The sequence below is a fragment of the Martes martes genome, assembly GCF_963455335.1.
Source record: "Martes martes genome assembly, chromosome: 16".
In the NCBI taxonomy this organism is placed as follows: domain Eukaryota; kingdom Metazoa; phylum Chordata; class Mammalia; order Carnivora; family Mustelidae; genus Martes; species Martes martes.
In genome coordinates this window covers 15,479,248-15,502,143 of record NC_137904.1, presented here as the reverse complement: position 1 = coordinate 15,502,143, position 22,896 = coordinate 15,479,248, and the positions used below count along the sequence as shown (strand labels likewise).

At 47.8% G+C, this 22,896-nt stretch overlaps 1 protein-coding gene across 2 annotated transcripts in view; it reads left to right on the top strand.

Moving 5' to 3' along the window:
- DNAH9 (dynein axonemal heavy chain 9) overlaps nt 1-22,896 on the top strand; it is a gene marked incomplete at its 5' end in the record, with an annotated part of 326,297 nt that overhangs the window by 11,050 nt on the left and 292,351 nt on the right. For both annotated transcript variants that reach the window (XM_080827022.1, XM_080827021.1), the window contains 6 exons: nt 705-835; nt 4,535-4,746; nt 6,228-6,461; nt 13,387-13,554; nt 15,157-15,273; nt 21,314-21,464. In XM_080827022.1, coding sequence (XP_080683148.1) covers nt 705-835; nt 4,535-4,746; nt 6,228-6,461; nt 13,387-13,554; nt 15,157-15,273; nt 21,314-21,464 — 1,013 coding nt within the window. The remainder of the gene's footprint in view (nt 1-704; nt 836-4,534; nt 4,747-6,227; nt 6,462-13,386; nt 13,555-15,156; nt 15,274-21,313; nt 21,465-22,896) is intronic.

Genomic DNA, 22,896 nt, shown 5'->3' with positions numbered 1-22,896 from the left:
GAGAGGGGTTTGGACAGTTGGCTGCCTGAAGAATGGCCTCTCCTGGGTCCCAGCCACTCATCAGGAGGGCTGCAGAGTCCATTCTCCGTGGTGTCCCAGCCCCCCGGGATTCCAGAAAGACCCAACTGTTGCTTCTGCTCCTTCCCACCTTTCCTTGTACTGTACTTTCCCACTGTGCTGCTTAATCCTTCACTCAAAACAACACAGAAAGCTCTTTGAGGCCCATGGTCCTGTCCTGGCATTGAACGGAGAGCATGTCTGTGTCACATGAGTGGGCATGACTGTGGGGCTCCAGCCCCATTTGTGCCTCCGTGCTGAGATGCCCTGTCCTCTTGTCCCATCTCTGACCATCTCTCTGACCTCCTGAGGAGCCCTTCCCCGGCAGCTGTGCTCTGACAACACCTCTGTCGCCCGCCCCAAACCTGACTGCCAGAGCTAATGACCTCCAGCTGCCCGGCTTCTGAGCCGCCAGATGGTCACAGCGGTGCTCCCTGCTGCTACCTCCTAGGGCTGCCCCTCTGAACCCAGGTCCCCAACTCTGGCTTTTGCCCTCATTGTTCCAGGAACAGATGCCCTGCTCCGCGGGGCTGGAGCCAGCCTCTCTGGGAGCAGCTGGAGGCAGGGCTCCTCTCTGTCTCCCCGAGGGTGGGTCATCACGTCGTGGCCCGGGTACCCTGGACTCACCCTTCTCCCCCGTGTTGCAGGTCTGAGGATCTGGAATACATTTATGATCAACTGAGAGCCGTAAAGGGAAGGGGCGTGGCGAGGCTCCTGGACAAGCTTCAGAGCAGCTACTTCCCAGCTTTCCAAGCCATGTTCAGAGATGTCCGAGCAGGTGAGGACCCGCCAGAATTTTCCCACCTAACGTCAGAGGCCAGTTTCCTATTTTGCGCCGAGTTATCTTCCTCTCTCTGATTTCCACAGTTTCCCGTTCTTAAAACCCTCCAACCTGACCCACTCGAGCTTGGCGGCAGGAACATGAAATCTGGAAGCGGGGAAGTAGGACCCTTGGGCTCAGTTTGCTTTGCGAGTGCTTTGTGACCTCGGCGAAGTCACCTAACCTCTCTGGGCTTTAGCATGTAACCACGGTTGTGGCACACAGTCTTCCGGCAGGGGCTTCCCTGGGCCACTGTGAGATGATAGAGTGGAAGTCGTCTTGTGCATGTTGGAGTCTCACCTCTGGGATGCAGCTCCCTCTGCCTCTAGCTCCTTGAGAAGGCTCTCTGGTGTTTCTAGCTCCCTTCCGCTTTTTCTTTCTTTCTTTCTTTCTTTTTTTTTAAGATTTTATTTATTTATTTGACAGACAGAGCTCACAAGTAGGCAGAGAGGCAGGCAGAGAGAGAGGAGGAAGCAGGTTCCCTGCTGAGCAGAGAGCTCAATGTGGGGCTCGATCCCAGCACCCTGGGATCATGACACGAGCCAAAAGCAGAGGCTTTAACCTCCTGAGCCACCCAGGCGCCCCCCTTCTGCTTTTTCTGTTCCTGCTTTTCGATGGGCCTGCGATTTACTAGCTGAGATCAGACAAGATCGGCCCTTGTCAAAATTGCCAAGCCAGCAAAGTCTATAATTAGAAGGAGGTAAAGGTTTTTAGGGCTCCCTCTCCCCCCGTCTGGGCACTTTGCTTCTTTCCTTTCTCCTTTCAAACTTCCTCCAGCTCCTCAGGCTTAGAGGTCGGAACGGGCTTTTGAAGATGTTTGCAATGTCATGAGATTTAAGCTTAATCCAAGCAGTGGTTTTTCCAACATTTTTTTCCTCTATCATTTCTCTTTCTATGGAAGTCCAAAATATAAACCTAATCAAGGCACATTTGGTCCTTTACAGAGGGGCGTGTCCTGCGTCCAGACCCATTGTTGGCCCTGCCCCACCATCTCCTCCTCATGGCATAGGTTTTGGAAACCCTTCAGCTAAAGGAATAAAGGTGCCAGTGGTGGGGTTCTTAGTATACTCTGAATAACAGAGGAGAAGCTGGCATAAGAGGATAGTCTTCGAAGTCCTTTTGGGCCCTAAAATCTTACCACAGACATCGCTGTGCCAGCACATAAAGCTGGCTTGGAATGAGATCCCTCTTGGGGCCCCCAATTATTGCTTCACTGAGAGATTTTGTGTCCCAGGGGGAAATCAGTGGTTGTCCCCAATTTATACTTCAGTTCAAATGGGAGGGGTGTCCCCCCAAAGCAGGTGTGCATCACTCCTGGTGTGAGATGATCGGGGGAGGTGCCCCAAAGGGATTTTGATGATAGCAGTTAGGCAAAGGCATGGTCAGAAATTCTGATGGGGTCTTCTGAGAATAAAAAGATTTTAGAGGGACACCTGGCCGGCTCCGTTGGTGACACGTGCGACTCTTGATCTCAGGGTCGTGAGTTCGAGCCCCACACTGGGTGTAGAGATGACTTTAAAATAACAACTCAAAATTGGTCTTAAAAAGATTTTAGAGCTTTTTTGAGCTTTTGAGCTTCCGTTTCTAATTTAATTTCAGAGCCTCTGTCCTCCTTGAACCTAGAAGGACCCACTGTGTGTGTTATACATATTGGTCATGATCAGGGCAGCTCTTTGGCTCAGTGATGGATGGAAGGGAGGGAGAGGAAAATATTCCTGGATCAGTGGGCACGGACTGGAAAATGGTGAGAAGGGAAGAAGGAGGTTAAAAGGGTGGAGGCAATAGAGTGGGGACAAGATTGCCAGAAGTGGCACTGGGAATGAGGACGTTTGTACCACGGGAAGCAACAGATCCCTGCAGGAGACGTCTCATTTCAGGCCACCAGGGGTAAAGGCTTTTGTCCCTGAAGAACCTGTTGTCAACAACTGACCAGCCAAGCACTGGGCATCCCTGTGCAACTGGCTGTTTGTATTTACAGTTTTCAAGAGCCATGAGCTTAACGTTGTGCATTTCTTTCTTCACTTGCCCTGTAGCCAAGTTGTGATCGCACCCTGGACTGGGTGAGCCAAGCCTCAAATACCGTGCCCTTAAAAATCCAGGGAATGCCTACTTATAGGATTAAAGGATTAAGGGTTTGCTTTTTTTTAAAGGTATCCTAAAGAGAAGGCTTCTCTGGCCCTGTGTCCTCGGCCTCCTCTCTCACGGCGCATATGAAAGCTAGAGCATGTGCCTGTTAGCACAGCTGATGGAGGCCCGTACCCCCACCCCCACCCCATCCCACCCCCACCCCCACCCCCACACAGTGGTCTTGATGTTCTTGCCACTCCCTGCTCAGTTCACGATACTGGACTTTTGAAAACTTGATTCACGTACGACTTCCCACTTGGGATATAAAGTATAAACGTACACATTGCCAGCTCATGGTGGAGTGAGCCCCATGGCCATCATGCCAGGGTTCAACCCTGCAACTTGGGGTGATCTTGCTTTGGCTCAGCTAGGCAGGGCTGGCCGATTCTTGGAGGGAAAACCCTAGGCAAGGTATGTAGGTTTTGATTTCTTCCCTTGTTTCTTTGTTTTTAAGATCGATTGATTTATTAGGGAGAGAGAGCATGGGTGGGAGGGGCAGAGGGAGACGGAGAATGTCAAGCAGACTCCACACTGAGCATGAAGCCTGACGTGGGACTCGATCTCACGGCCCTGAGATGATGACTTGAGCCAAAATGGATGCTTAACCGACTGAGCCACCCAGGCGCCCCTGATTTCTTCCCTTGTAAAGTGGAAGTAAAAAAGCTACCACACAGGGTTTGCAATGAGATGATTTATGTCTAGCGAGTAGAACAATGCATAACATACTGAAATGAAATAGTGTCTATTTTGAGCTTCCTTTAGGATGAAGACGGGGCTTCATCACCACAATATAACCTGAGACCATCTGGTCTCATGCGATACTGTCTGATTTTCTGTCCGGGAAAGAGCCAGGCTTTATAAATGGCCCCCCTTCCAGAAGAGTTTCGTTCAATGGGCTTTTGCATTTCCTCTCAGTCGATCTGCAGAATCAGTCTGCGACACTACTGGGTTTTCTCCTTTCCCCTCTCAGTCCCCACAAGGCCACTAATGAAAGGCACCCCCCTTTCTTTGGCTGTGTTCAAAGGAAATGGTGGGAGACTCCTGGCTTTGAAAACCTTGCCGTAGTCAGTCTGTGCTCTCTCTCTGTTCCCTGTGACTGCTCCTTGGTACCAGCTCGCTGAGACAGCTTATTAGCAAATATTCGTCTCGACATTACCTTTTATGGAGCACCTGCTCTGGTCCAGGGGCTGTGCTGATGGTGTACGGGTTCTGTTTGTGCCATGTTCAGACCTTCACATTTGAAGGCAGATCCTTCTGACTCTAAAGCTTGTCCCTTGTCATCAACTTTGGGTGGCCCCGGACCTAGCAGCAGCAGAATACCTCCTAACCCCGGTCACTGGAATGGGGCTAGCAGAGCCGGGCAGAAGCCCAGATACAGGACTTTTGTCAGAGAGTCTCGGCCGGACCATTATTTCAGCTGCCCAGAAATTCTAGCCACTGTTCGGCAGTCCTTCGGTCCCGGGCGCCTGGGCTCCCCTGGGTGGGTATGAGCCCCAAACAGGGAAGGTGACCATCTTCAATCCCTTCCAGCTCTGGTAGAGGCACGGGACATCCAAGTGCACCTGACGCCACTCTCCCGCCACCTGGAACTCCTGGAGAGCCTGGAGTTTCCCGAGGTGAAGCCACGGCTGCAGCCCCTGCTCCACGTGGTCTGTCTGATCTGGGTCACCTGCGAGTCCTACCGCTCCCCGGGGCGGCTCACGGTGCTACTGCAGGAGATCTGCAACCTCCTTATCCAGCAGGTCAGCCCTGGGGAGGTGGGACGCCGAGTCCCAGGGAAGAGTAAAGGGGGCACTTTGTTCAGGGCAGGGAAATAATTATGGTCCAAAGGATTATTTTACGGTCACCACCAATAAATCACAGAGGTGTCCTCAGTATGCTGGTATACATGGGCGGACCAGTCTTCCTGCCCCCACTGCCCACAACTTGGGGCAGGCAGAGGGTTGGCATGGTGAGTTTCACCCTCAGTGCTCTGTGCCCACGGTCATCGGCAAAACCCAGCAGTTAAGAATCCTGTCTCCAGAGCCAGGCGTCCTTGTGACGAATTTTGCCTCAGCACCTGTTTGCTGTGTGTGCCTGGGCAAGTGACTTACCTGCTCTGTGCGTCTCATGTTCCCCACTGTGCAATGGCCAAAAGAAGAGGACCTGTCTGCATCCAGTGCACCCATGCCCTCCTTGTGCTATGAACTCAGCTACAAAGACCTCATGCTCCACACTCCTCCTCCTTCTTAGGGACTCCGTTGCAACACCAACCAGCACAGCACAAACCTCAGGCTATAGACAGAACTTGGGACCGTAATGAAGCTTGAGTGATCTGCCTCCCAAATTGGCTTCTTTTACCTCTAAGGAGCTGTGACCACGAGAACACAGTGAACATATGTAAAGAGTGATTGGTAACAACTAACTTCTGCAGAGCCCATTGCAGCCTGCCAGGTGCTGTGACATTCAAGACCTTGGTCATTCTCAGATGAATCCCATGCGATGGGCAGGAAGAGCCTTATTAATTTATTATCAACATTTAAAGACATGAGCTCAGGCTCTAGGAGGTTAACTGAGTCACCAAAGATTACCCAATCCCGGACTGGAAGCTGGTTGTTTGACTGCTAGACCAGCATCCTTCCATTGCTGCCTGTTCATCATCCAGGACTCTTGTGATTGGAAAGATATGAAAACCCAAACCAAACCAGCATCAACAGAAAGATAATTTATCGGTTCATGTACCTCAAAAGCCCGAGGCCAGGCTGGCTTCAGTCCCGGCCAACAGGAAGGCTCAGATGATGTCACCAGGACGTGGTCATTTCTGCCCCGCCCGGTGGTGGTGAAGGCGGCTGTCCTGATTGCTTCCTAGCTTTCCAGGTTCAAGGCTCTTGGAAACAAGTTCTCAAAGAATTCTTGCTTTTGAATTACTTGACTATATTAGTCACAAGAGAACACCCAGGGAAGAACACGTCCCCCCAGCCCCACCTGGCCCAACCAAAGTTCACGGTGGTTCCTCTGCTCGGGCACCTGCCCGTCCCTGAGTCAGTTCCGGACAGTCTGGCTGGAGCCCAGGTCCCAGTCCACCTGCTGAACTGAGGACAGGGCCAGAGGGTCTCCTAGAGGATGCTTCTGGAAAGTACCGCTGTGCCAATTATTCCGCTCAGAGTTGGGGGGAGTGGGCAAAAATTGTAGGGTGCCCTGCGCCCGTGTATGCTCAGCACCCCCTGATCTGTTTGCGTTCCAGGCTTCTAATTACCTCCACCCGGAGGGCCTCCTGAGAAGTGAGGCGGAGGAAAGTCAGAGGAAACTGTATGTGGCCATGGACACACTGACCTGCTTCAAGCAGGGCTTTCAGGACAGAAGGGAGCATCTCCGCACTTACTTCAAAGAGAACCAGGAGGTCCGGGAGTGGGATTTCCAGTCTTCTTTGGTCTTCGAGCGATTGGATGGCTTCCTGGGGCGGCTGCTCATGGTGCAGGTGGGTGTTCTCGTTCACGGTCAGGCTCCCGGCCGGACTCGGCAGGAAGCAAGAGCAGGAGGAGGCGGGCAGACGACGAGTGGAGGAGATCCGAGGAAGTACAGACGCAGAATCGGGGAATGTCAGTTTGGGGGTGGGGGGGAAGGTATTAAGCGTCCCGATAAACATGAGATGGGTGTGTTAACCGGGAACAGGAAGCCTAATTCAGCCCCTAATTCAGAGGGGCTCTGAGAAAGTGGGGAGCTCTAGAGGAAACACATGTTGAAACTGGAGAAGGATTTCTCCAGGGAAAGAGAGGGGAGGACCTAGAGACGGAGAGAGTGTCTAAGGGAGAAAGCCAGAAGCTAGATCTTACATGAAGCAGACCTTAAATCCTTCACTGGATGGTGGAGAGTACACATAATGGACATCTCCTTTATCCTAAGTGCCTCCTGCTCCTCTGTCTCCCTCTTGCGATCAACCCCTTCCTGTCTGGACGGACACTTGTGCTCCAACCTGCCCAGCCTCGCGACCTGGGTGGGATACCAGCCAGCACCCGCCTCACCCCTGCCCTGCCCCAGCTTTCTGGCCCCGCAGCTGCCCTAGCTCCCCCTCCAAAGGAAGGAGAGCACAGCCCCGCCTCTAGCCCTGGGCACACACGCTAATGATGTGACTTTGCCTATAGACGGCTATGCTACCATTAGGGCATCTTGTGTGCTGGGTGTCTTCAGTAAACATGAGCTCCCTGGAGTCATTATCCTCACAGGAGTGCTCCAGGCTGCTCTTTCTTTCTGAATCAAGGGCACAGAGGCATGAAAAACAGTTGCCCCAGTTTAATTAGAGGATGGCTGCAATGTCGTCCCACTGTGTCTTTCTGCTTTGTCCCCCCTCCCCGCCCCTGCCCCCGACCCCTTGAGTCTGCTGTCCTTTGCTCTGGCTTGCCTCTGCACTCTGAGGTCAGATGCCATCCCTTCTTTCCTCTTCCTTCCCTTCCCACCTGTCCCCCTTCCCTTTCACTTTTGCTCCCTCCCTCCCTTCCTCCCTCCCTTTTTCCTGCCCTTCTGTTAGTTCTTCCTGTCTTGTTTTCCTTACCTTTCTGTTCGCCCTGTCTTTCCGTGATCTTCCTTCCCCTGTGGCTGCCTCCTCCCCCTGTGTTAGCATCTCCTCCCCTCTTCCAAGTTTGCTCTCCCTGATGTTCACTCTGACTCATCGCCATGCCCTCTGGCTCCCCCATGGCTTCCCTGCGTGGCTCAGCGCAGAGGACACGGGCTGTTGATCTGGGAGCGTGTTTCATGTGGCCCTGTAGTTAACATTCTGTGTATCTCTGTGATCAGTGCCTGTTTGAAATGGGATTAATCTGCTTCTCTCCAGCGAGAATTAGCATGAACCTCGCCTTCTTCATCTTGCCCTTCTAATATGTGGCCACTGTTATGCCCCAATAACAGGTCCGTGATTAAAGGAGCGAGACTGATACAAAGCGAAGGTCAAGCAAAGCTTTATTTCGCGCCAAGCATCAAAAATCTAACCGAACGTTCGGGGCCGCACCTCTTGCAAGAGAGGGCGACCCTTCTGTTTCACAGTCTAGCTTTTAAGGGCGAAGGCCATGTGGTTGGGCCTGGCCCCGCACAGGTGACCAATTGAATTACAATTTACCCTAGTAGACATTTGAATCAGCCTATTATACCTTGATTAGGATTGGCGCCAAAAGGGTTCCCAAAGGGCGGGGGCCCATACTCCTTGGTAGCTAGGGAGACAGTAGGCAACCCCCTACTGATCGGATGTCTACACCTGGCCTGACCCACCTTTGTATCTGGGCTTTGTTACCTGGAGCTGGTTTCCGGGACTTGTTTTTATGTGAATCCCCTGGGGGAAGGGGAGCAGGGACAGTTTAAGGGTTAAACAACAAGGTTTTTGTTTAACCTCAATGAAAGCCTCTTGCTAAAATATAAAAATATAAAATAGGTCCTTACAGCCACCGAGACGTGGGTGGCAAGAATTAACAAATACTAGAAACCACGCTAACAAGATGACATCCGTACGTTTACCCTTCTGCATGCTCCTGGCCGGGTTATGTTGTAAAAAGCCTGGTTTTTCATCTCTCTGGTTCCCTTGGATTTCTTGCTCTTCTGATTTGTATTGCTTTTCTCCCTGCTCTTTGGCACAAGAAAGTTTTATTGTGCAGATGGCCTCTTCCCTCTGGGCACCTGCTGAAACAAAAGTTGGGGGCTGGGCGAGGAGGGGATTGGGGGGGCTGTAAATTGCTGTGCAGAGTGGGCCTATCTGAGCTAGCAGAGGGATCCTGTTCTCAGGTTACCAACGTCCTCCCCCTTCTCCCCCTCCTCCTCCTCCCAACCGGGGTACAGCTGATCTCTGATAGAGCCAACCCTGGGGGAGGGAAAGGAAGCACAAGAAAATCAAGAACCAAGGTGTTTTCGGAGCCTACCTCCTGCTCTGGCGGGCAGCCGACACCCAGCCCGGGCTGGGTACCAGTGCCCTTACTAAGTATGACTCGTAAGGTCACGTGCCCGTGGTCACACAGGGCAGGGAGGTTTGGCTGGCGTTTATTACCTTTCCAGCAAAGTTGTGACTCTCCCAGGGAGCTCCGAAGGGCCCTGGTCCCTCTCGCCCTGCTTCCCTCCCTGCATTGAGAGGGTTTTGAACTGATTTTGTACCTTTCATTTGCTTTCATACTCTCGATTCTGCCTCTTTGTACCCAATTTCTACTGCCTGATCCCTAACTCTTTTTGTAAAATAAATCATTTGGGTCAAATTATAACCCACCCCCTCTTCCATGAAAGGGCCTTATTTCTTTGACTTTATGACTTCCTAAGGAAATCCCAAAAATATATAAAATCTTCGCAATTGCAACAGTCAAAATTCAAAGGGGAAAAGAGGGGCTCGGCTGCCTCTTGATTTCCGTCCGTCACCCTGCCTTCCTGTCTGGGGCTTTAGTGCACACACATGGGCACACACACCCCACATGGGGCTGGTTTTTTGTGCCCTCCTTGCAGGGAAGTGGCAGATCCTCCCCCTCCTCCCCTCTCCTCCCCCCTCCCCTTCTGTTTCTGCCTGCAGCCTCTTCCCTACCCACAATGTCCAAAGCAGCTTGGAGAGAACCCTCCTTTCTTTCATGATCAAATTGCTGTAAAGCTGTGATTCACTTGGAGACAAAATGATTTCCTGCTGAGGCTTTATGCGAGGTGATTAGCAGGGGGAGAGGTAATCAGCTGACCTAATGTGCACCACGTTCCTCGGCTCCTTCCACCATCTGCAGCCGCTCTGCTGCCTCCTTCTCCCCAGCCTAATTGGGGCGGCTTCCCTTTCAGCCGGCCCGAGCATGCGGCCACGTAGGAGACCATTAGCTACATAAGGTCGGCCTCTGTCGAAAGGTAAAGAAAACAGTCTTTCACCCAACGACCTTTCAAGATTTTCATCCATGAATGCCTGCTTTGTGCTCTCCCTTAATGAATTCTGGAGACATTTCTTTTAAGACGGGTGGCGTGACCTCTCCTTCGAGACCAGGCTTGTGTTTGTGGGGTTTGGTCATCATTCCCGCTTTCAAGTCCACGCCTCATGGGCCACGGCACAAGTGGAGCCCTGCCCCCCCCCCATCGCCGCTGTTAAAGGTTGCTCAGTCGTTGCAGAGGACCCAAGCAGCCAGTCGGCCGCCTGGGACCCCATGCTCTTTGGGGGATCTGGCCAGGAGCTGTCTATCAGCCCTTGGACCTCTCTCACCCACCACCCTGAGCTAGTGACATCAGCGCGATGGTAATGCATGACAGTGGCCACCGCATATGGAAGTCACACCAAGGCACTCGCCGTGTCAGGGGTTAGCAAACCACGTGGTGTGTGCACGGGCAGGTGAGGTTCATTTAGGGAAGTTGGGTGTCTTGCTTGAAGCTGCATAGCTGGGAAATGGCAGACCAGGTTTGGGGGGGGACCCAGGGCCTTTGAGCCCTTGGTCCTAGGATATTTTTAAGCATCAGTTAAGCCTCATATTGGCTTGAATTACCTTTTATCTGTTTTGCGAGGATGTCTAAATAAACAATGGAAAGAACTGGCGTTCAGATATGTTAAGTATGAAAGTCGTAGTCAACATCCTACAATGTCTGTTTCCACAGTTGGGAGACAACTTTCCGCCTGATTCAGGAACCTTCTCTACGACGTCTCTGATGTCAGACTTCTTCTAAAAGCCATGCCGTGATGGAGAGCTCACTACCTCTCTTACCGCTCCGTTCTATATATAGTCCGGCATTTCTAGGCACAAGAGGCTTCTGTTTTATTAAGTGGAACCACGTGAAATTGCCATTTTGGGTAGGTCAGCAGGGTCAAGCGCAGGGTGTGTTACAAGTGCAACCTGCCAGTTGAGGCCAAATCCACTTTTTTGTCCTCTTCCCTCATTTGCCTTATTTCAGCCCTCTGAGTAGGACCACACTGGGGTCTGCCTTGCACTTGACCGAGGCCCTCCAGACACTTCATGGCAGTCTCACCATGCTACTTAGTGTGCTTCTCTTCTCTGATTTTTCTTATTTGCTCCAATTGCTCTAGAGTCCCTGGTTTTTAGGGTCTCTGCCGACCTGTCACCGTCTCCCGGAGCCGTTGTAGCTAAGTGCGAGTTTACCGATCGTACAGTTTTCTATTCAACAAATGTTTCTCCGGTGTCTAGGACTCCCAGGGGCTGAAGATCCTGTGGTATTTCTGGGACCCAAGACCATGCTTCAAGTAGGCTTGAGACTAAAATAGTGCAAAAAAAATACCATCTAGTTTTCTGATGTCATCAAACCTGTCGGGATGCATCTGCCTTTTAACGTGGTTAGAGAGTATTTTCCTAAAAATTGAAGTTGAAATTCCGCGGAATTAGGAAAGATAAGTACCCAGGTGATATTCCGTAGCACAAACACCTTTCTCCTATCACACTGATTACAACTAAGCACTTTTTGAATGATTTGATTTACTACTTAAGTCAATTTCATTTAAATCAAATTCATTTCTGTTTTCCTCCCTGTATGTAAAGTTGAACCGTGTTTTTATTTTTATTTTTTATTTTTGTTAAAGAGTTTATTTATTTATTTGACACAGAGAGACACAGCGAGAGAGGGAACACAAGCAGGGGGAGTGGAAGAGAGAGAAGCAGGCTTCCCGCTGAGCAGGGAGGGTGAATCGGGGCTCGATCCCAGGACCCTGGGATCATGACCTGAGCCAAAGGCAGAAACTTAACAACGGAGCCACCCAGACGTCCCTGAACCATGTTTTTACATAAAGTCTGCCCCATTTCCCACCATCAGAGGCAAGAAAGAGCCTCTGGTCCAGGCGTAGGTCTTCCTTCTCCATGGCTGGTTCTCTCTGCTTCTCTCCTCCTTGACTCAAGCCGCTTGCTGACGAACATGCCTGAGCATAGCTGAGGACAAGGGTTGTTCGATGGGCTGCTCCAGGCTTCAGGGTGTCCTCCTGGTAACGCAGGGCAAACCAGCCCCATCTTAGCACTTCCCTATGCCCCTATCTCTGTTGCTGGTCTTGGGGTCCCAGGGAGAGAAAGGAGTCTGGGCAGGCTTTCACCGGGCTGGCTGGTCAACCTGTAGCGGTGGCCATTGGCAGCAGGGAGTTCTCGGAATGGAACCGGGACCCGCTGGGTTTTCTCCCCTGTGACACAGTGTTTCGTGTACTTGCCCTTCAATCTCCTTCAGGGTAGAAGACCCCAAAACCACCCAAAGGGCCATCATTCTCTTCCTCTCTCTTGTCAAAGACTCATGCACTTACACTGGAAGTTGTAAGGGGAGAGTCTTGGTTTGTAGGTTGTGATTTCAGACCAGAATTCATGAGAGATAAATGCAGTCTGTCATGTTAGGGTGTTCTGGAGGATCCTGTCAGACGAAGCAGCTTCTGGGGGCTTGGGAGGGGTTCCTACCTAAGGCTCTGAGCTGTCCATCTGTCCCTTAATTCTGAGCACGGCCGGGACATGGCCATATCAACGACCACAGTGACAGTAATACATACCGTGTATTAAGTGCGTACCAGGCACTGACCTAAATCCTAAGCCAGCACTGACTTATTTCATTCCTACTATTGTTACCCTGTTACAGATGAAGAAACCCGACACAGAGATGTCACGTGATTGCCCCCACCCCCACCACCTAGCTGGCCACACGGGGTGCCGTGGCTACAGACACTTGTTGCAAGAACACCCTGCACTTGACTTTTCTTGGCAGGGGTGGGTGCTGGGAGTGGTGGTGTCTCCCCCTTGGCTTGTCCTCGGGACTGTTTGGAGGATCCGCTTTCCGTCAATATCCCCTAAGATTGCTGTCCTTCTAGAACTAGACAACATGCTCCCATTGAAATGGATTTTTTTTTTTTAATCAGAAGGAAAGCTACCAATCATGCAAATAATGTTGTTAAGTTTTATTATTTATTCGAGAACACGGAAAGAGTCTGAAGCATAAATTTGATTTTTTTCTTTTCTTTTTTTTTTTGGTTTGTGTGAATTTTATTTATGTGTACTTTCTCTTTGCCTTATTGGTGAGTTTCACCAAGAGTTGTTTGTACCAACCCAATCTAATAATAAGATCCCAATATTAATCGTCTTCATATTTTCCTAAGCAACCACCACCCCAGTGATTTCTAGCTCTTCCCAGCACTACTGTATTATCTGCTGCCGCTACTATTGTTAGTATTTTATTTTATTTTTAACCATTTTATTTATTTATTTGAGAGAGAAGCACAGTGCAAGCAGGGGGAGGGGTAAAGGGAGAGGAAGAAGCAGACTCCCCAATGAGCAGGGAGCCCGATGTGGGGCTGGATGCCAGGACCCCAAGATCATGACCTGAGCCAAAGGGAGATGCTCAACCACCTGAGCCTCCCAGGTGCCCCTGGTGTTCCCATTTTAAGTATTTTGTGCATTTAACTATTTTGTGCATTTAACTACTTTGTGCATTGTCCCTCCCCATTGCAGAATCTCCTGAAGACAACCCTGGATTTCCACCAACTGGGAAAGCTTGAATTTAGTGGCATAAGAGGGAACGCCCTGAGCCAACAGGTCCAGCAAATGTACGACGGATTTCAAGAGATGTACGGGGTCTTCTCAGAGTCCTCTTATGACTGCTTGGACCCCCAGAGCACGGTGAGGCTTGGAAAAGCTAACTTGCAAGCTTTCTTCTCTTTCTCAGATGCCTCCAGGCGGGAAGGTCTGGGTGTTTACACGCATTTTCCCTGTGTATTTCCTTTGGCCCTGGTTCCGGAGGGAGTCCTCTAGAGGAAGAGGGGGCCAGTGTTGCAGTAGGCAGGATCAAAGGACACAGGAGCCCACCTGTCACCTGTAGCCCGGGGACATCTGAGACTTGTGGGTCCAAGCCTGCAGCAGGGAAAAAAGCAGCGGAAGGGTCAGTACAGAAACAGGGACTGGAATGCTGGGGAGGGAGAGGTGAGTTACGGGAGAAGCAATTACAAGAGTACAGGAGGGGAAGAGGAGAAAGACATTTAGCAGAAATCTGCTTCCGACAGTGGGGGATTAGTTGGCCAAACCCAGAAAATATCCCTTTCTAAAAATTCCATGAATCTGAAGTATGGGGGAAAAAAGGGTGTGGGGGACAGGTAACAAAATAAGATATATACCGTGTGTTTCCTACCAAATGACAAAATAAACGCACCACACCCTACATGCATAGGGAAACACCCTACAGTGTTAGTGTGGTTGGGTTTGGGAGGGAGAAAACGGCTACGCTTTTCTATTTCCCTTTGTCTTTTCGTAAGAATATGCATCAGTGTTGTGAAGCCATAATCACAGGTAATGATTGCGCAGATCAGAGCTTTGAGTTAACCAGGCTTCTCGGGAAATTGGTACCTTCTAAGAAGAGAACACACTTGGGGCTGCCCAATAAAATACAATAATTGAGACGTGCTTACCCTCAAAATATATGTATATATTCACTGTTGATCTGAATTTTAAATTGAACTGGGTGTCTTGTAACTTTATTTGCTAAATTTGGCAACGGGAGGAACAATGGCTAGCTGCCGTCCCTAACCAATTAAAGTGTACTTAGAAGAAATCATGGGTATTTGTTTAATTAGCTTGCTTTTCTTCTAATGACCAGATTAGTTTGTTTGCACTAAAAAAAAAAAAATAGGATTTTGAGTTGGGGGCGGAAGGAGCGTAGGTGGTAATGACAGGCTAACCTCGTTGCTGGGGCTGTGCCGCCGGGGTGGACTTTGGGGCGGCATGAGCTGGCCTTGGGGCTTCAGGAGGTAGGAGAGGAGCCCCGAGAGACGGTGACACAGTGCCAACCTCCCATCCGACTCACTTTACCCTTTTGCCTAGGGTCTAGGAAAACAAAACGGCAATAACAGGGTAATTGTCTACGTGGGCAAAAAGTAGGCAATGCCAAGGTGAAGTTTAGAAAGTTACAATAAGGGTGCCTGGGTGGCTCAGTGGGTTAAAGCCTCTGCCTTCGGCTCAGGTCATGATCCCAGGGTCCTGGGATCGAGGCCCGCATCGGGCTCTCTGCTCAGCGGGGAGCCTGCTTCCCTCTCTCTTTCTGCCTGCCTCTCTGCCTACCTTCTGATCTCTGCCTGCCAAATAAATAAATAAAATCTTAAAAAAAAAAAAAGAAAGTTACAACAAATCCTTGGAATAGCCAACTCAAGGACAGAGGTTGTAGTAAAGAGCGTAGTGGGAGTGAACTTGAGGAGATCATGTTTGTCTTCTGTCCATGTGACATCTCTTCAGGAATTTGAAAACGACGTGTGTGAATTTAACCAGAGAGTAGAAGATCTTGACCGAAGACTGGGAACTATCTTCAGTCAAGCCTTCGATGATGCCCCCGGTTTGGAGCACGCCTTTAAGGTTTGAGCAGTAGGACAGTGGTGGTGGGGTAGGTAGGGGGGCGCTGTTGTGCTCCAGTCTCTATCCCCCCCCACCGACCCCCCCAACCCTAGCAGAGGAGGGAAAGGATCCTCTTCCCACTGTTTTGTTCCTTGCAGAGAACAATTGTTCCTGTCAATCCAGTAGTACTGTGGGTAAACTAGTTAGGACAAAGGACTGGACAGAATTGGGCTTCTCAGGTTGATTATGAATGCTTTTCTAGAAACACAGCAACATAAAAATACATTTCAAAAGAGTTATTCTGGAGATGCCTGGCTAGCTTAGTCAGAAGAGTTTGCAGCTCTTTTTTTCTTTTTCCCCCACTTTAATATTATTTAATTTCAAGTTAGTTAACATAGTGTATTATTTGTTTGAGGGGTAGGTTTTAGGGGTAGAATTTAGTGATTCATCAGTTGCATATGACACCCAGCGCTCATTACGTCAAGTGCCCTCCTTCATGCCTGTCCCCCAGTTACCCCATCCTCTCACCCCCCTCCCCTCCAGCAGCCCTCAGTTTGTTTCCTGTAGTTAAGAGTCTTCTACGGTTTGTCTCTCTGTTTTCATCTTACTTTACTGTTCCTTCCCTTCACCTGTGTTCATTTGTTTTGTTTCTTAAATGCTGCATATGAGTGAAATCATATTGTATTTGTCTTTCTCTGACTGACTGACTTTGCTTAGCATAATACCCTCTAGTTCTGTCCACGTCGTTGCAAGTGGTAAGATTTCGGTTTTTGACGGCTGAATAATATTCCATTTTGTGTGTGTGTGTGTGTGTGTGTGTGTGTGTGTGTGTTTGCACGCATGCGTGCGCACATATCTTCTCATCCCTTCATTTGTCCATAGACATCAGGCCTCTTTCCATAGTTTGGCTATTGCGGACATTGCTGCTATAAACATTTGGGTACACGTGCCCCTTCAGGTCACTACATTTGTATCTTTGGGGTAAATACACAATTGCTAGGTCATAGGGTACCTCTGTTATCAACTTTTTGAGAAACCTCCACACTGTTTCCCACCAGCTGTGTAAGAGGGTTCCCTGTTCTCCACATCCTCGCCAACATCTGTCGTTTCCTGACTTGTTAATTTTGGCCATTCTGACTGGTGTGAGGTGGTATCTCATTGTGGTTTTGATTTCTATTTCCCTGATGCCAAGTGATGTGGAGCACTTTTTCATGTGTCTGTTGGCCATCTGGATGTCGTCTTTGCAGAAATGTCTGTTCATGTCTTCTGCCCATTTCTTGACTAGATGTTTTTTGCTTTTTGGGTGTTGTGTTTGATGAGTTCTTTACAGATTTTGGATACCAGCCCTTTATCTGATAAGACATTTGAAAATATCTTCTCCTGTTCTATAGGTTGCTTTTTTAGTTTTGTTGATTGTTGCCTTTGCTGTGCAGAAGCTTTTTATCCTGATGAAGTCCCAATAGTTCATTTTTGCTTTTGTTTCCCTTGCCTTTGGAGACGTGTCTAGTAAGAAGTTGCTGTGGCTGAGGTCAAGGAGGTTGCTAAGTTCTCCTCTAGGATTTTAATGAATTCCTGTCTCACATTTAGGTCTTTCATCCATTTTGCGTTTATTTTCGTGTATGGTGTAAGACAGTGGTCCAACTTCATTCCTCTGCATGTGGCTACCCAATTTTCCCAACACCATTTGTTTAAGAGAGACTTCTTTCCATTGAATATTCTTTCTTGCTTTGCTGAAGATTAGTTGACCATACAATTGAGGGTCCATTTCTGGATTCTCTACTCTGTCCCTTGGATCTGTCTGTTTTTGTGCCAATATGATACTGTCTTGATGACTACAGCTTTGTAATAGAGTTTGAAGCCTGGAATTGTGATGCCACAAGCTTTGGTTTTCTTTTTCAACATTCCTTTGGCTCTTCAGGGTCTTTTCTGGTTTCATGGAAATTTTAGAATTGTTTGTTCCAGCTCTGTGAAAAATGCTGGTATTATTTTGATAGGAATTGCTTTGAGTGCGTAGATTGTTTCAGGTAGTACGGACATTTTAACAATGTTTGTTCTTCCAATTCATGAGCATGGAATGTTTTTCCATCTCTTTGTGTCTTCCTCAATTTCTTTCATAAGTGTTCTGTAGTTTTCAGAGCACAGATCTTTTACTTTGGTTAGGTTTATTCCTAGCTGTCTTATGCTTTTGGGTGCAATTGTAAAGGGGATCGATTCCGTGATTTCTCTCTCTGATGCTTCGTTGTTGGTGTACAGAAATGCAGCAGACTTCTGTGCATTGATTTTATATTCTGCAACTTTGCTGAATTCCACTATCAGTTCTAGCAATTTTTTTGGTGGAGTCTTTCAGGTTTTCTACATAGAGTATCATATTATCTCCAAAGAATGAAAATTCCACTAGTTTTTTGCCTATAAAGACTTTATTTTTTATTTTATATTTTTTTATTTCTTTTTGTTGTCCGACTGATTGCTGGGGCTAGGACCTCTAGTACATGTTAAACAGCAGTGGTGAGAGTGGACATCTCTGTCATGTTCCTGATCTTAGGGAGAAAGTTCTCAGTTTTTCCCCATTGAGAAGGGGACTGTGGGTCTCCTTAATATGACCTTTATGATGTTGAGGTATGTTCCCTCCATCCCTACATTGTTGAGGGTTTTGATCAAGAAAGGAAGCTCTATTTTGTCAAATGCTTTTTCTGCATCTATTGAGAGGGTCATATGATTCTTGTCCTTTCTTTTATTAATGTGGTGTATCATGTTGATTGACTTCTGGATGTTCAACCACCCTTGCAGCCCACGAATAAATCCCACTTGGTCACAGTGAATAATCCTTTTAGTGTACTGTTGGATCTGATTGACTAATATCTTGTTGAGAATTTTGGCATCCCTGTTCATTAGGGATATTGGTCTGTAATTCTCCTTTTCAATGAGGTATTTGTCTGGTTTTAGAGTCAAGGTAATGCTGACCTCATAGAATGAGTTTGGAAGTTTTCCTTCCATTTAATTTTTTTGAGCAGTTTCAGAAGAATAAGTATTAAATCTTCTTTAAATGTTTGGTAGAATTCCCCTAGAAAGCCATCTGGCCCTGGACTCCTGTTTGTTGGGAGATTTTCGATGACTGATTCCATTTCTTTGCTTGTTATGGGTCTGTTTAGATTCTTCTATTTCTTCCTGTTTCAGTTTTGGTAGTTTATGTGTTTCTAGGAATTTATCCATTTCTTCCTGATTGCCTAATTTGTTGGCATATAATTGCTCATAATATTCTCTTCTAATTGTTTGTATTTTTGTAGTGTTGGTATGATCTCTCCTCTTTCCTTCAGGATTTTATTTATTTGAGTCCTTTCTCTTTTCTTTTTCATAAGTCTGGCTAGGGGTTTTTCAATTTTGTTAATTCTTTCAAAGAATCTGTTCCTAGTTCTGTTGATCTGTTCTACTGTTCTTTTGATTTCTATATCATTGATTTCTGCTCTAATCTTCATTATTTCCCTTCTCCTGCTGGGCTTAAGCTTTATTTGCTGTTCTTTTTCCAGCTCCTTTAGGTGTAAGATTAGGTTGTATATTTGAGATTTTCTTGCTTCTTGGGGAAGGCCTGTATTGCAGAACACTTCCTTAGGACAACCTTTGCTGGATCTCAGATATTTTGAACGGTCATGTTTTCATTTTCATTTGCTCCCATGTATTTTTAAGATTCTTCTTTAATTTCCTGGTTGACCCATTCATTCTTTAGTAGGATGCTCTTTAACCTCCATGTTTTTGTGGTCCTTCCAAATTTTTTCTTGGGGTTGACTTCAAGTTTCATAGTGTTGTGGTCTGAAAATATGCATGGTATGATCTCAATCTTTTTGTATCATTGATTCTTGATTTGTGACCCAGTGTGTGATCTATTCTGGAGAATGTTCCATGTGCACTTGAAAAGAATGTGTGGTCTGCTGCTTTAAGATGAAATGCTCTGAATTTATCTGTGAAGTCTATATGGTCTAATGTGTCATTCAAAGCCCTTGTTTCCATGTTGATCTTCTGTATAGATGATCTGTCCATTGCTGTGAGGAGGGTGTTAAATGCCCTACTGTTATTGTATTATCATCTATGAGTTTCTTTAAGTTTGTCACGCATTGACTTTATATTTGGCTGCTCCCAAGTTAGGGACATAGATATGTACAATCACTAGATATTCTTATTGGATGGACCCCTTTATTATGACATCATGTCCTTCTTCATCTCTTATTACAGTCTTTGGTTTAAATCTAGTTTGTCTGATATAAGTGGGGTTCCTCCGGCTTTCTTTCAATGTCCATCAGCATGATAAGTGATTCTCCACCCCCTTACTTTCAGTCTAGAGGAGTCTTTGAGTCTTTGAGTCTAAAAGGAGCCTCTTGTAAGCAACATATCGATGGGTCTTAATTTTTTTTTATCCATTCTGATACCCTGTGTCTTTTGATTAGAGAATTTAGGCCACTTACAGAGTAATTATTGCAAGATATGAATTTAGTGCCATTTTATTACCTATAAAGTTGCTATTCCTGTAGATTGTCTCTGTTCCTTTCTAGTCTTTGTTACTTTTGGTTTCTCTTTCCCATAGAAGAGCATGTGACTCTTGATCTTGGGGCCGTGGGTTTGAGCCCCATGTCGGGTACAGAGATTACTTAAATTTTTTTAAGGGTTTCTTCTGGAACGCTCTCTTTCGGCCTTATCAGTTGGGTGGCCATTAAAAGTGGAGAAGTCTACTGTGGTTGCCATCCTGAATCCTTGACTCTGTTGCACCATGCTATTTAACCAGTGCTGCCCAGTTGATTCAAGCTGAACCAAACCCTGCGAGTAACTGGTTATAGGAGTCAGCTACTAGCAACTAGAATGAGAAGACTGTACCCTTGCCCTCCATTGCAGGGCAGGAACAAGATGGAAAAATAGGGAGGCGGCTTCGGATGAGGAGTACACAAATGCCGGCATACTGAGAATTCTGACTGAGACTTATTGGGTGACATGACACTTTTGCAGCGCATGATCGACCTTCTATAAACTACAAAGGAACTCACTCTGTAAAGGCTTAAGGATTAGAACCTGGACTGGTCAGTGGCAGTTACCAGGAGACAGCTTTTGGCTCAGTGGAGGAGAGAGATTTCTGAAAGCTATTAAAAGGTGGAATGGACTTCCTTGAGAAGTGGATATGTTTCCAGTCACTGGAAATGTCCTCAGGTAGCTTTAATGACTGGTGGGACAATTGTAGAAGAGGCTCAAACCTCAGAAGGGTGAGTCCACGCTATCCTAGGATACCAGGTAACCCAGCATGCCAGGCTTCGTTAGCCGCTGAGTACAGATACACACAACCTTTTATAAATAGTGCGGCTCCCTACCTGGTATGGGAACACTAGTAGGATTCCTTTCTAAGCATTTGAACTCATTCCAGAAATTACTTCCAGGATTCATTCTCTCTGAAACTTTTTTCTTGCTCCCACCCTCAGATTTTAGCTTTCCACATTCTTCCCAATACCCAGCCCGCTTAGCTTCTTCATCTCATCTCCATCTTCAACCTCCACCTCTATTTTACTTCTTCTTCTTCCTTTTTTTTTTTTTTAATGGAGAACTTCACCTTTCTGACATCTTCAGTTTTCTCTTTGTTTGGTCCTTTACCCAGAATCTCTTGACACATCCGAGTTCAGCATCTAATTTAGCAGACAGGACTCCTTCCTCATTAGAAGCGAAGGAGAGGGGGGCCTCAGTGGCTCAATTAAGGGTCTGACTTCGGTTCAGGTCATGATCTCAGGCCCTGGGGTCGAGCCCCATGTTGGGCTCCCTGCTTCTCCCTCTCTCTCTGCCCTTCCCCACCTTGGACACACTCTCTCTCTCTCTGTCAAATAAATAAATAAAATGTTTTTTTTTTTTAAAAGCAAAGAGAGGGGACCACACTATCACTCTCAACCCATTCATAATTATAGATAGTCACAATAACATTTTTTGATCCTCTTCTGTTGATGGCTATATGAAGGAGAAGCCAAGACACAGGATGTAGGTAGCCTTAGAAAGGTTGACTCTGTGACTACTTCTTTTTCTCTCTCTGCCTCTTCTGCAGCTGCTGGACATTGCAGGGAAACTCCTGGAAAGACCACTGATAGCACAGGATGCTTCTGAAAAATACTTGCTGCTCATCCAAATGTTCATCAAAGACCTGGATACAGTGAGGGCCATCTACAGTCAGCGCATCCAGGAGGAGGCAGAACATGGTAGGTCTGTTGGCTGCAGATTTGGATGGGGACACTTGTGTTACCGGGAAGGGTGCAACTCACTCCGCTTCTATCTGTGAAATGGCCATGAGGGAATCCCTGATACTCTCCAAGAAAACAAAGCACAACCTTCTTGCCTGAAATTTCAGACCATCTCAGGTCATTGTAGAATTCACAGAACTGTGCGTTCCCTTGTGTCCGGGGCCAAGACTGGCAGCTGACCCAGAGCAGTGAGGTCTTGCCTGCCTCTGGTGGAGACCTTAGCATGATGTAGGAGTTGACCCTAGCAGGAGCCCAACAGAGGGTGGCACCATGCCAAGGCATGATTTCTCCATTTTTATGGCAGTTCTTAGAGGCCCTGTCTTATGCGATTGAAAGTCAAACACAAGTCCAATTCAGCTCTACAAACATTTATCGAGTCCTTGCTAGGTACAGGACACATTTGTGGGCACTTATAGGAGAGGCAGGCCAGGATGAGGGATAAAGGAATTAATTCTAAAAGGTGATTCTTTAGGGAACACATTGGGTATGAGCGATATTAACAAGAACACAGAGCAGAACAGAAGTAGTGTTCAGCTTGCCCCATGAAGAACCGTAATGACATAAGATGGCTTGTGGCTGGGAGATCTGAGGGAGCGCGTGTGGCCTAGGTGGCCTTGAGCTGAGCCCTGCAGGCCTGGGGAGCGGATAGCCAAGGAGAAGTGGCGAAGGGCTCTGAAGTAGAGGATGAAGGAGAGGATGTGGAAGGTGACCAGTCTGAGCTGCCCCTGGCTGAAGAAGGTGTATGGAGGGAGATTAGGTGAGCCATGGAATTTGGGGCCAGATTTAGGAATCTGGAACTCATTATTCAGGCACCAGGAAAATTTCCAAGGTTTTTAAGCAAGAGAGGAGCAGGACCACTCTGTGGATAAGCAGGTTTTCTAGCGAGGTCATTAAGAAACGATTCCAGGTAGGAGATCATTCCCAGCAAATCTGTGGGGCCAGGGTCATGCCTTCCTCTGGTCAGATTGCAGAATCTGAAAGTTCACATGCCTTCTGAGGCCTTATTAATTTTCTACTGCTGCTCAGTGAATTATTGTGATGTCTGAGGCTTAAAGAAAACAATACCCATCTTTTGGCTCATCGTTCTGTAGGTCAGAGCCCAGCTTTATGTGCCTTACTCTCCACCCAGAGGGCCCCAGGGCTGAAATCATAGAGTCAGGCAGCCAAGTTCTCATCAGGAGCCTTTGGGGGGAAAATCCATTTTCCAGTTCCTTTTGTTGGGAGAATCCAGTTCCTTGTGACTGTCGGTCTGAGGTCTGCCATTCCTCACTGGCTGCCAGGCGGGGGTGGGGGGGTGGGGGGGGGAGGGCACTTAGTGACTGAAAGCCAGCCAGTCCCCTTCCTTACTGTGTGGCCGGGCTGTATAGCAGCCTCCATCCTCAAAGCACTA